At 29.6% G+C, this 12,798-nt stretch overlaps 1 protein-coding gene across 1 annotated transcript; it reads right to left on the bottom strand.

Annotated features, from left to right (window-relative positions):
• Positions 1-680: 680 nt before the first annotated feature.
• Positions 681-11,309, bottom strand: LOC145833026 (actin, cytoplasmic-like). Its single transcript, XM_082940228.1, has 13 exons — positions 11,187-11,309; positions 10,613-10,937; positions 10,354-10,515; positions 9,996-10,123; positions 9,617-9,800; positions 8,853-8,992; positions 8,461-8,516; positions 2,888-3,017; positions 2,269-2,593; positions 1,880-2,169; positions 1,438-1,621; positions 1,011-1,150; positions 681-746 (listed from the first exon to the last, which is right to left on the bottom strand). The coding sequence occupies exons 1-13, from the start codon at positions 11,307-11,309 to the stop codon at positions 681-683; spliced, it is 2,253 nt and encodes a 750-aa protein (XP_082796354.1).
• Positions 11,310-12,798: the final 1,489 nt, after the last annotated feature.

Genomic DNA, 12,798 nt, shown 5'->3' with positions numbered 1-12,798 from the left:
CAAAAATGTCACATGAAAATAGAAATAATCAAAATCCTTCAACTTATTTGGTTAGCAGTTACATTTCAAAAAATTATATATATTCCCTTTACTTAGTAAAAGTGAAATTAGACTGGTTATTCAAATTGCTTCATTTATGTACATTAAGTAACATAAACACACCTAAGGTTAAGGAGAAATGTTGTTTTGCCTGGGCATATACCTAATCAATTATCCACTTTGAAATTTTGTGAAACTTTATGGAACTAAACATTTTGTTTAGAAAAAACCCTGTCTTACAAGAAAAGTAATTTCAGTTAATAACTCAACGCCCGTTAACATGGTTAAAGAACCAATAGTATAAAAAGACCTCGTCGGAAATAAATATAAAATTAATAGCCATTTTACAATAATCTTATAGTAAGTTCATATAGCATGGTTACAGTACAGTTTTTCTTAAACAAAAATAACACAAATAAACAAAACTCGTTTTTTTATTTTATTCAAATCATTACGAAAACTCAGAAGAAAAAAAGAAGAATGTTTTAAAAAGGCGAAAGAATGCTGGAACCTCTTAAAGTCCAAAGAGTTGAACTGAGAATTAACAACGGCGCGGCATATAGAAATCACAAAGCGCAGTAGACTATTTTGAGCTGTAAGAGTCTTGAATCGTGAGACTCCTGTTTTAAGGATTTCCCTATTTAGAAACACTTCCTGTGAACGATGGACGGACCGGATTCATCGTATTCCTGTTTGCTTATCCACATCTGTTTCAATAAATGTTTTTAATATGAAGATAGTTGTTTCATTTAAAATAAGTTAAGTAAAAACTATTTTAAACTTAAGCAGACACCAATTAGCTTTATTTTTGTTCTTAAAAATGCAAAAAAGTAAGTTAAAACTAAAGCACATGATTTACTGAAAGTTTAAGTAAAACCAGGATAGATTAACTTTTTTTCACATTTAAATACTGGGCATTCAAGCTTATACTTTTGATTTTTTTATTTAAAACTATTTTAAATCTTTTTTACCTGTTGGAAGGTAGACAGGGATCCGAGGATAGATCCTCCAATCCACACGGAGTATTTCCTCTCCGGAGGAGCAATGATCTTGACCTTCATGGTCGGAGGAGCCAAAGCGGTGATCTCCTTCTGCATGCGGTCGGCTACACCTAAAAAGTAAAGATTATGTTTAGTACAAGTTGAATTAGTTTAAAACTAAATTAAGTGTATACAAACTACTATAGGTTATAAAAATAGATCTCTGATTTAGAGAAGGTGAACAAATATATTTCTCTTTTCTTTAATATTCAACATGCTGAGTTTCACTCAAAGCTCGTCAATGGATTAAAATAGTAAATTTAAATGTCATGTAAATATAATAGGTAATTGCTGGTAATAATTCTCTGGTAATAGTATTAAATATTACCAGGGAACAAGGTATTATGACGTCACTAACCAGGGAACATGGTGGTGCCTCCAGAAAGGACGGTGTTGGCGTACAAGTCCTTACGGATGTCGATATCGCACTTCATGATGGAGTTGTAGGCGGTCTCATGGATACCAGTGGCTTCCATTCCCAAGAACGATGGTTGGAAGAGAGCTTCCGGGCAACGGAACCTCTCGTTTCCGACAGTGATGACCTAAAAAAATTTAAACTTATTTTATCAATATTTTGTTCATTGAACAATGAAAAAACGCTTTAAATGTTTGATCTAATACTTGGTAAACAAAAAAGATTTTAGCTAGTCGAATCGTACACCAAAACAGTTTTGAAGCAAATACTTGAGGTTAAACAAACTTAAACTTATTTTGAATTATGTTTTTGTTAAAACAACAAAAAAGAGTAGTTCATTGTACTTTTACTTATATTACTTGTACTAGAACATAAAATAACTTACTTGTCCATCGGGCAGCTCGTAGCTCTTTTCAAGGGAGCTGCTCGAGGCTGCAGTTTCCATCTCCTGCTCGAAATCGAGAGCAACGTAGGCGAGCTTTTCCTTGATGTCGCGGACGATTTCCCTCTCGGCGGTGGTTGTGAAGGAGTACCCTCTCTCGGTGAGGATCTTCATCAGGTAGTCGGTGAGATCGCGTCCGGCGAGGTCGAGACGGAGGATGGCGTGGGGAAGAGCGTACCCTTCGTAGATTGGCACGGTGTGGGACACACCATCACCAGAATCGAAAACAATACCTGCACAATGTTAAGACTGATAAGTTTTGAAACTTTAATAAAATAACTAGAGAGTGCAATAAAAAGTTGTAATATAAAATCAAATTGTTTTCTACTCACCAGTAGTGCGTCCAGAAGCGTATAGAGAAAGCACAGCTTGGATGGCCACATACATGGCTGGGGAGTTGAAGGTTTCGAACATGATTTGGGTCATCTTTTCACGGTTGGCTTTTGGGTTGAGTGGGGCTTCAGTAAGGAGAACTGGGTGTTCTTCAGGTGCAACACGGAGCTCATTGTAGAAAGTGTGATGCCAGATCTTTTCCATATCGTCCCAGTTGGTGACAATACCGTGCTCAATTGGGTATTTCAAGCTGAGGATGCCTCTCTTGGACTGGGCTTCGTCTCCAATGTACGAGTCTTTTTGGCCCATACCGACCATGACACCCTAAACAGTTTGTTTTGTTACAAGTAAATCTAATAAAGCTCAATTAAATTTTACTAAGTAAAATCAACTTTTTTGCATAAAAATATATATTTGCAAATTTACAACTTGAGTAACAAAATCAATCTTATATATTTTACAGAAGTTCTCACTAGTTACTCAAGTTAACAAAAATTGAGTTTTAATAGTATAAATAATATAACATACAAATAACTTGTTTTTAAAAAAATACTAAGCAAATAAGATGAAGTTACATAGGTTTAAATAAAACATATATTTTATGACAAAAGATCTCACAGTGTGTCTTGGTCGTCCGACAATAGATGGGAAGACGGCTCTTGGTGCATCATCGCCAGCGAAACCTGCTTTGCACATCCCTGATCCGTTGTCAATTACGAGTGCGGCTACTTCGTCTTCCATTGCGAGTTTTTGGTGTTTGTTGTGTGATTAAAAAATAAAACTCTGAAAAATTCATACTTGTATTATAAATAATAGAAATTTTTATTTAGGATAACTTTAAACATAAAGCTCCCATAAAGATATTTAATAACAGCTTTATTAAGTTTAGAAAAACTCGTTTGTTTAGTTCTAAAAAAATTACTATGAAACAAGTAAACTCTATAGTAATTTTAATAGTCTAAAAAAATATAAAATGCTATAAATTATAAAAAGTTGAAATGGTGCTCCAATTAAACTAAATGTTAATATAATTAAACTTTTTCATACTGACATTTCAACAAGTATTAATAAAGTTAAAACTTGAAGTTGAAATATGCTACTAACTACAAATATTTGAATTTAAAGAAAATTTAAACACATATATTAGAATTAGAGTATAAGTTAAAATGTGTGTAAATAGCTTTTAGTCAAAAAACATGATCAGTTTCCAGTTAATAACAAAAGAAAAAACTTAAACTCCAAAAAATATATATAAGATCTAAAATTTATTAAAATTTTCTAAGAGTTATAATTTATAGAATCAAGATAAATAACTAAAATTAATGTGAACAACAAAATAATTTTATCTCTTTTAATACATATTTATAAATGCTGAAAAAGACACTTAACTTTATACAATTTTATATCAAGTGTGTATAGCACAAGTAATTATACTTATAAAAATAAATCTCTAAATTTTTTTTGAACATTGACATTCTATTAGTACTTCAAGCTTCTACTTCTCAGCCAAATAAAGCATTACGAACAATATTTCAATATAAATTTTTAATTTGTACTTGAATCTTATATTTCTTGGTTATAAAAATCACAATACTTTTTTGACAACTCTGACATTCTATAACATGAAGCTTATTTTTCTTAGCTACATTAAGCACTAAGGTGTTTTATATACTCTCATGGTACACTGTCATGTAATATTTTTATTACTTGGCTACTAACTGCATTCCTCAAGTTGAGTTATGAACGATACCTCGCAGTTAGCATGTATATATATGCAACTTGTAATTTAATCATGTTAATTTAATACCTCTAAGCTTATAAGCACAATTTTAAAAGGGTAATTTTACAGGGTTTAATTTTTTAAGTTTAATTTTAAAAGGTTAATTTTACAAGCTTAATTTTATGAGCTGTAATAAATTTGATTGAAAACCATATTATTTCTACTTCTATCTAATTAAAATCACTTAAGCACCCAGTCAGCAATGACCAAGTGAAGCGTGTATTTTCTATGATTAACAAAACAATAGTATACAAAAAAAGGTTTTACCTAACTACCTTAATGTTGATTAAGCAAATAAAACACAATTTAAAAGGGTAATTTTATGACTCTTAATTTTATAAGCGTAGTTTTATATACTTGATTTCACAAGCTTAATTTTATAAGCTGTAATAAATTTTATTAAAACTCTATTATTTCTATTTACATCTAATTAAAAGCACTTAAGCATCCAGTCAGCAATGATGAAATATAGCCTAATTTTTTTTTGATAAATTTCATTAAAAAATTCATTATTATAAAAAATAAAAAGTTTTACCTAACCACTTTAATGGTAATTAAGCGAGTAAATCTATAATTTGCAAACTTACGTCGTAAAAAGCAGGTTGTAAAATTAATTTAAAGCTATGAAAATTTAGCATATATGTTTAAATTTCATCTCAATTGAAAAATGCTATAAATGAGACTTAAAAACTGAACATGAAGTAAATATTCAAATTTGTTTTTAGCTAGATGGCATTTTTAAACTGAAAAGAAATTCAAACATGTATGCTAAACTGTTTTAGTTAACTTTACTTATAATATAAAAACTACGTAATCTATGATTGTTAAGAAAACAATTTCTTCTAATATGTTTAGTCAATGATTATAACTGCACAAATAGAACGTATTTAATTAAAAGAGTAAATAAAGTAAGCTCAAAATTTTGTTTCAAACTACGATATTAAAAATAACAAAAAAAATTCTTCAAAACAAGTCTGAAGTATGTTCTACCTGAATTAAAAACTTTAAGCTGCCCTGAACTATTCACAATAATACAGTACAGTCTTTACAAATATTTTTACACATCAAAACTAGCATCTTAATTTTGTTTCAAATTAGTTATTCTACTTGTACTTAAAGCTTATTCTCTTAGCTATTTAGAGCACTAGATGTATATATTTTCTAATTCTTATATTCTAATGTACTTAAAACTTATATTTTTAATTATAACACACACTAAAACATTTTATCATGCTTCACCACTCACTAATATAAATTTGTAGATGTGTAGCTACTACATGTACTTTCTAAAATTAAGTCATGAATAATTGCTCATTGTAATTCCTCATGCTTACATACACAGCCTGTAATTAAAAAATGCTAACTTAAAACATTTAACCATTAGCTTAATTTTATAAGCTCGATTATATCAACTTATAGCCCAATTATTTCCTTTTAAAACCCAAATATATCTTTATATAATTGTAATAAATATTTTTATATTTCAATTACTGCTTCTTGACATGAATTAAAATAACTTATAAAAATTTCAGCAATAACCGAATAAAGCGCAAATTTTCTTCGACAAATTTTTGATGAAAAAAGCAAAACATGAATTTATTAAATCACGATTTTTTTATAAATCAGTGTTAAGCTCAATTAATAATGTTAACGAGATCCTCAGTTATAATACTTAGTTTATTCCAACTATAAAAAAACAAAACAGTTGCACAAGTTGGACAGATTTAGCTGACCTTGTTAACTGTGTTTAGGTTGGCTTAACTTAAATATGTGAATTTTTGTAATGAAACGTAATATTTAATTTTAAATTTAAGTAGTGAACATTTATCATATATGTTTTAATTTCATTTCAGTTTAAAAATGTTATCTAGCTATAAAAGGACACTTGAAAACTGATCAGAAATTTATAAAGACTAATAAGTTGTACAAGCCATCTTTTAGCTATACAGCCTTTTTTTAAATAAATAAATCTTAAATATGTTTCTTAACTAGTTTCAATTTACTAACTTTATAATAAAAATCCTCACAAGTAACTATTAAGACATGTTATTATTTATAAAACAAACTGCGGTCTTTAGCACAACAATACCATCTTGATTTTTTTTAGTCTGTAGTCATAACTTCACGTATAAACGTAGAAAAACAGTAAAAGGAAGCTTAAAATGTTTTGCTTAGTTAACAGCTTTTATGTTTTGAATGATACGATATATATTTGTAGGGTTCCAATGTACAAACACAATAAAAACCGTAATTAAATTTAGACTTAACTTACACTAAATGCTGGTATTAAATATAACTCAGGAGTACTCTCTATAAAACTAGGCTTGACAATGAATGAACGTATTTTATATTAATAGAACAATTACAAACACTTTGAAACATAAAATTAACATCAGACTTTTAAAAAAATTTTAAATGTGGTCAAAGCTTTTACACAAGAATTAATCTGACAGGAATATACTTTAAGAATGTACAAAAAAAACAAGATTTAACTAATTAGACTGTAAATAAAATACTTATAAAAAGTAACACTTTAAAAAAATACTTTACATAACCCAAGAAAATAATATAAATATCTATTCTACAATAAAAGGTTTACAGCAGCTGTGGCTAGAATGCCCCCACCACTCTCTGTGGCTGGTTTATATAGCAATGTTCTTAACTTTATTCAATATTACATCATGATTTTTTTATCTGGTCTTTGTTTTCTGCTTATATTAACTTGCATCAGTATAACACTTGACCTTGCGAGTTTTCTCTTAAACGCTTGGATGAACATGGATTTTAACTAAAACTTTCCATAAAATTTAGAAAGTTATCAAGTGAAATTTGATATCCTGTTATAATTTTAATAATTTAAGTAGGTGAAAGAAAATATCATTGAAATCATTTTAAACCATATTAAAATTTTAAGTTGAAGTATTTATTTTTTACTTAAGTTTAGCTGGCTTGCTAAACAAGTTATACTTTAATAAACAAAATCAAGTTTATACTGTATCAGAAAGCTATATAGCTCAGAAATAAACTGTCTAACGAAATACCAACTAAACTATCACAGAGCTTCTAAGGATTTACGGCTTACTCGAATTTATACATTAAGGTTCATTCTTTTGTTAACTAAATATTGTTCTAAAGTTTTTGTTTTCTTTTAATCGTTTATATATATATATTATGAAACTGTAAAAAACAAAACTATATTAGAAATATATTTTTATAAATGGATGTGTGAACTAACAAGTTTAAGTAATTGAAATTCAAGTAAAAAATTTATAAATAAATTTACTTTTTATGTACTAAAAATTGGGATAAAACTTTTATAAAGAAATATGTATTTAAATAATGCTACCGAAGATAAAAATAAATATACGTTTTTATGATTTTGTGCAAAATTTAATATTTCTGTGTTATAAATTTCGACTATCTAAGTTAAGTTTTCTTAAACTCACTTTTATAAACGTTCCCTTGGCAGAAACTTAAAATAAAAAATCGCCCCCATTTGTTAGATACCGTCCCTTTACTAGTTAGTAACCGATTTACTTTTTTGTCGTCTCACTAACAAACTCCCTGATAGCTAAAATCGATCCTACAAGGGCGATATTGCATACTTTGGAAGCACTGATCTGACTTTCAGGTAAAAGAAGTTTAAAATTTAGCTTATACAAAAATATAAGATATGATGCAGTACAAAGCATGACTGAGGTTGAGTATGATCAACTTAAGCATGTTGTTTAATCTGTGTTGAGCACAAACCAATTCATTCAGACTTTAAATACCATTTTTTGGAGCAAACGCAATATAATACATCTTTTGATGTATAACTTTTGATATTTTGCTAAAGTTTAGTATATTTTTCAAACATTTAAACTAAGTGATTTAATTCCTTACAATTTATATGTTAACAAATAATTTTCAATTGTTAAATTTACTCTTTATATCTGTTAGTCCAGGACAAAAAACTAAACTATCTCCGTGGAGTACATCTCGATAACTGAAAAGGTTATTTTTTACACTATGCCCTTTAACTAAAATTATTGAGCGCTTTGTTTGTCGTTCAATAAAAAATCTATTTTTCTTGTATACTTAATTTTTATATATTGTATAAATTTTCATTGAAGTAGCATTACAATGGGAGTTATTTATATCTCTGTTATTTTAATTTACACGAATTAAAAAATGAACATTTTTTCAAATTTATTTTCTTTCGACGTTACAATAACACAAAAGAGCAAAAAAACATTTAGTAAAAAAGAAAAAACATTGCTGGAAAAAATTCTGTAGCCTATATACAAGTTCAATGGCAGGGCACATAATAAAAAAAGCAGTGCGGAATAAAAGCGCCAAGCTGGTTGAACTTTGTTGAGCTGGTTCTGGTGAGGCTTCGGTTTCAGGGACTTTCCCTTTTTAGAAACACTTCCTGTGAACGATGGACGGACCGGATTCATCGTATTCCTGTTTGCTTATCCACATCTGTTTAGATGAAAAAATTAATACAATAAAATAATAATTTGTATTATTATAGATTGGTCAACTTTGTTTTGTAATTAAAATAATCAAAATCAATCGACACTTTTTGTTCAAAAAAGTAAGGTACAAACTTTTTAAGCTCAAGCACAGACTTTACCAAACGTTCAAGTATCTAGGAATAGTAAGCTGGAATACTTTTTGTTTAGTACCCTTAAAGACAATGTACATTTAAACTTACAATATTGCAAAACCATTTTTACTCGAAATCATATCAAGTAAATCTGCATTTAAACTATAAGAAATAATTTTCTTGGCAACAAAAATTTTAATCGTTTTTACCTGTTGGAAAGTGGACAGGGATGCGAGGATGGATCCTCCAATCCACACGGAGTATTTCCTCTCAGGAGGAGCGATAATCTTGACCTTCATGGTCGGAGGAGCCAAAGCGGTGATCTCCTTCTGCATGCGGTCGGCTACACCTAAAAAGAAAAATATTACGTTGAATAAAATTTGTATGCATTCAAACTGATCACACCAACACTTGTGCGATGGAAAGCTTTGAGACATGTTGTAATTTTAACAAAATAGGTGAAGTTAATTGTCTGCAAACATATAGTTAGTTAAATAAAAATGTAAAAAATGTTTAAAATTGAATCAGGCTTTTGATTTAATGGTTTTTGAAGAAATAATTAAATGAAATACAGAACAGATAAGTAATATGACAGCAGAGTTTTGTTTACTAATGCGCAAATGTATAATCTTTGTATAAAAATTTACCAAATTAGATATAAAAGACGCTTCATCATTGCTATTACCTATTACAAGGTACGCTACTTCATTAGTTAGTATTCAAATGAAGTACCCGCCGAGTTTAAAGTTTAAAGAATTTTTAATGAGAACAGCATCTTTATTTTTCAAAACTCAATTTATGTTGGTAATACAGGTAAGAGTTTTATTTAAAGTAACAACTATTGGATGCTGAATTATTGTTAAATTTGGTTTGCTGCGGTATCAGTTTTAAAATGGAGTTAACATACTACGTACACTACGTGACATCACTGCGTATACACCAACAAAAAAATAACAATTATGACGTCACTAACCGGGGAACATGGTGGTGCCTCCAGAAAGGACGGTGTTGGCGTACAAGTCCTTACGGATGTCGATATCGCACTTCATGATGGAGTTGTAGGCGGTCTCATGGATACCAGTGGCTTCCATTCCCAAGAACGATGGTTGGAAGAGAGCTTCCGGGCAACGGAATCTCTCGTTTCCGACGGTGATGACCTGCGAGAGATGGAAGTTGAAAGTAAAAAGGGGTGAAAGTTGATTGCTAAACTAAAATTTGTTTCAAACACTTGTGAAAATTTTTAAAACAAATACATGGTATTAAAAGATAAAACTGTGTAAGTTTATATTTTAGCAATTAGTTCATGTAGAACATTAAAATTTTATAAGAAAAAACAATGTCACGTGACTAACTTGTCCGTCGGGGAGCTCGTAGTTCTTCTCAAGGGAGCTGCTTGAGGCTGCAGTCTCCATCTCTTCATCAAAGTCGAGCGCTGCGTAGCACAGCTTCTCCTTGATGTCTCTCACGATCTCTCTCTCAGCTGCATTTGTTACGATGTTTGATAGTTGATGAAAAAAAAATCAGATTTGTTGTATAAAATAGATTACTTTAGAGTTTTTGATAATAATGTATACTAAAACACTAGGTAACACACATGTTGTTACAAAATAGGTAAGATACATATGTTTTACGAATTGCAATAAAATTTTATAGGTTAAAAAGTAAGTTTTTATTTAAATAATAAAAATATATTATTACTGTATAACATACCAGTAGTTGTGAAGGAATATCCTCTCTCAGTGAGGATCTTCATCAGGTAGTCGGTGAGATCGCGTCCGGCAAGATCGAGACGGAGGATGGCGTGGGGAAGAGCGTACCCTTCGTAGATTGGTACAGTGTGGGACACACCATCACCAGAATCGAAGACAATACCTATAAAACACAAACATTAATAACCTTTTATAAAATGAAGCAAATAGTTTGATGCTATAAAAAATTGTAATACAAAATCAAAATAATTTCTACTCACCAGTAGTACGTCCAGAAGCGTATAGAGAAAGCACAGCTTGGATGGCCACATACATGGCTGGGGAGTTGAAAGTTTCAAACATGATCTGGGTCATCTTTTCACGGTTGGCTTTTGGGTTGAGTGGGGCTTCTGTAAGGAGAACTGGGTGTTCTTCAGGTGCAACACGGAGCTCATTGTAGAAAGTGTGATGCCAGATCTTTTCCATATCGTCCCAGTTGGTGACAATACCGTGCTCAATTGGGTATTTCAAGCTGAGGATTCCTCTCTTGGACTGGGCTTCGTCTCCAATGTACGAGTCTTTTTGTCCCATACCAACCATGACACCCTACACAGTTTGTTTTGTTCAAGTATGTTTTATCATAAGGTAAGTAATCAGTAGTACAATCAAAAAAATAAATAATAATTAGTTAAAGAATTTATTGTTGTACAGTGTTCTAATCTTACGGTACTATATCAAGCAATATATTTTACTTTTTTAAATCCTATAAAATACAGGATTTTACATGCATCAAAAATAAGCTATATAAACTAACTAACAATAACAACTATTTTACTAAAAATAAAAAGATCTCACAGTGTGTCTTGGTCGTCCGACAATAGATGGGAAGACGGCTCTTGGTGCATCATCACCAGCGAAACCAGCTTTGCACATTCCTGATCCGTTGTCTATTACGAGTGCGGCTACTTCGTCTTCCATTGTATGTTTTTGGTGTATGTTGTGTGGTTAAAAAAAGCTGTGAAAAATTCACATATGTGATAAACAAATAAACATATATATACATATATATATGAAATACTTTTGTAAGATATAATCAAAAAAAAATTTTTTCAATTGTTTAAAAAATTTTTATTACTGCTTTATTTATATTTGAAAAACTAGTTTATTAAGTTAATAAAAACAAGTTAATAAAATAAAACATGGTGTTTGTTTAGATACAGCGCACAATTAAAACTGACCAATTTTTATAATTTCTCCCCTAGGTACCTACTGATTTAAGTAAAGAAATAACCCAAAAGTGTTAGTATTGCAAACTTTAGTTTTTAAGTATTGAAATAGCTTACAGTTTTGCAGCTTCAAATTATATTTCTTAGTATTAGTCTTAGTATCCACAATTCCCCACAAACTATATTTCACTTTTTAAGATAATACAACTAATAAAAAACAACTAGTACAATATATCAGGGCGATTGAGCACTGTTTTCCAGGAGTTTATTCTACTCCTGAAAAAATGAGAGAAAGCAAAGGAGTTTTGGAATATTTATTGAAAGCAGTTTTAAGTGAGAAACATAACATGTATTATAAAATGTGTGAAGTCTACTAGAATTGATGGTCGATTTGAATTAGAAAACTTATACTAATTTCAATAAGATTATCACTGAAAATGCCTATAAATGTAATCAAGTTAAAATGATTCTCTACTTCATAACTACACACTTCTAGATTATTTATAAAATGTGCTATTGTAACATGTTAAAATGTCAGGCTATTATTAGTTTACTTTAAGATTGAGAACTTTAACAGTATAGAAACTATTGCTAGTATTTAAAAAGTTGTACTTTATATTAAAAGCTTTTATATCTAAAATAAATAAGATAAATACTGAAATAATAATTTTATCTATACTTAACCTTAACATAATAATAAAAAAAAATTATAACAAAAAGGTTAACTTTATAATGTTTTAGAAAAGATTTTATCAAAAAAAAGTTATTCTTACTACAAGAAATAAAAGACTGTGCTATTTGAGCTTTAAAACCTCAGACAGAGCTCTCCTGTATTATATAAAACATAAGAATATGCTGTAAAAATATTTATACACTTTAAAACTAAAATCTTAACTATTTTCTCAATTCTGACATTTTGTCACTTTTTCTTATATATTTTGTCTTTTATACAACTTTTCTCAAGGTACTTTGCCAACTCATATAAAACTTGTAGTTATTTAACTACTTGCTATACTTCCTCAAGTTGATTTATGAACACTATCCATAGAATACATGCTTATATGTGCACCTTGTAATTAAAACATGTAAACTTAATACTTAGTGACTTAGTTTTATTAAGCTAATTTTACAAGGATTTATTTTATAAGCACACTTTTATATGTTTAGTTTTACAAGTTTAATTTGATAAACTACAGTTTATAAGCGTAATTTTGCAAACTTGTTTTATAAGTTAAAATTTG

Source organism: Thalia democratica, chromosome 4 (genome assembly GCF_965202585.1).
Source record: "Thalia democratica chromosome 4, ktThaDemo2.hap1.1, whole genome shotgun sequence".
NCBI lineage: Eukaryota > Metazoa > Chordata > Thaliacea > Salpida > Salpidae > Thalia > Thalia democratica.
This window is presented reverse-complemented; position numbering and strand designations above follow the sequence as displayed.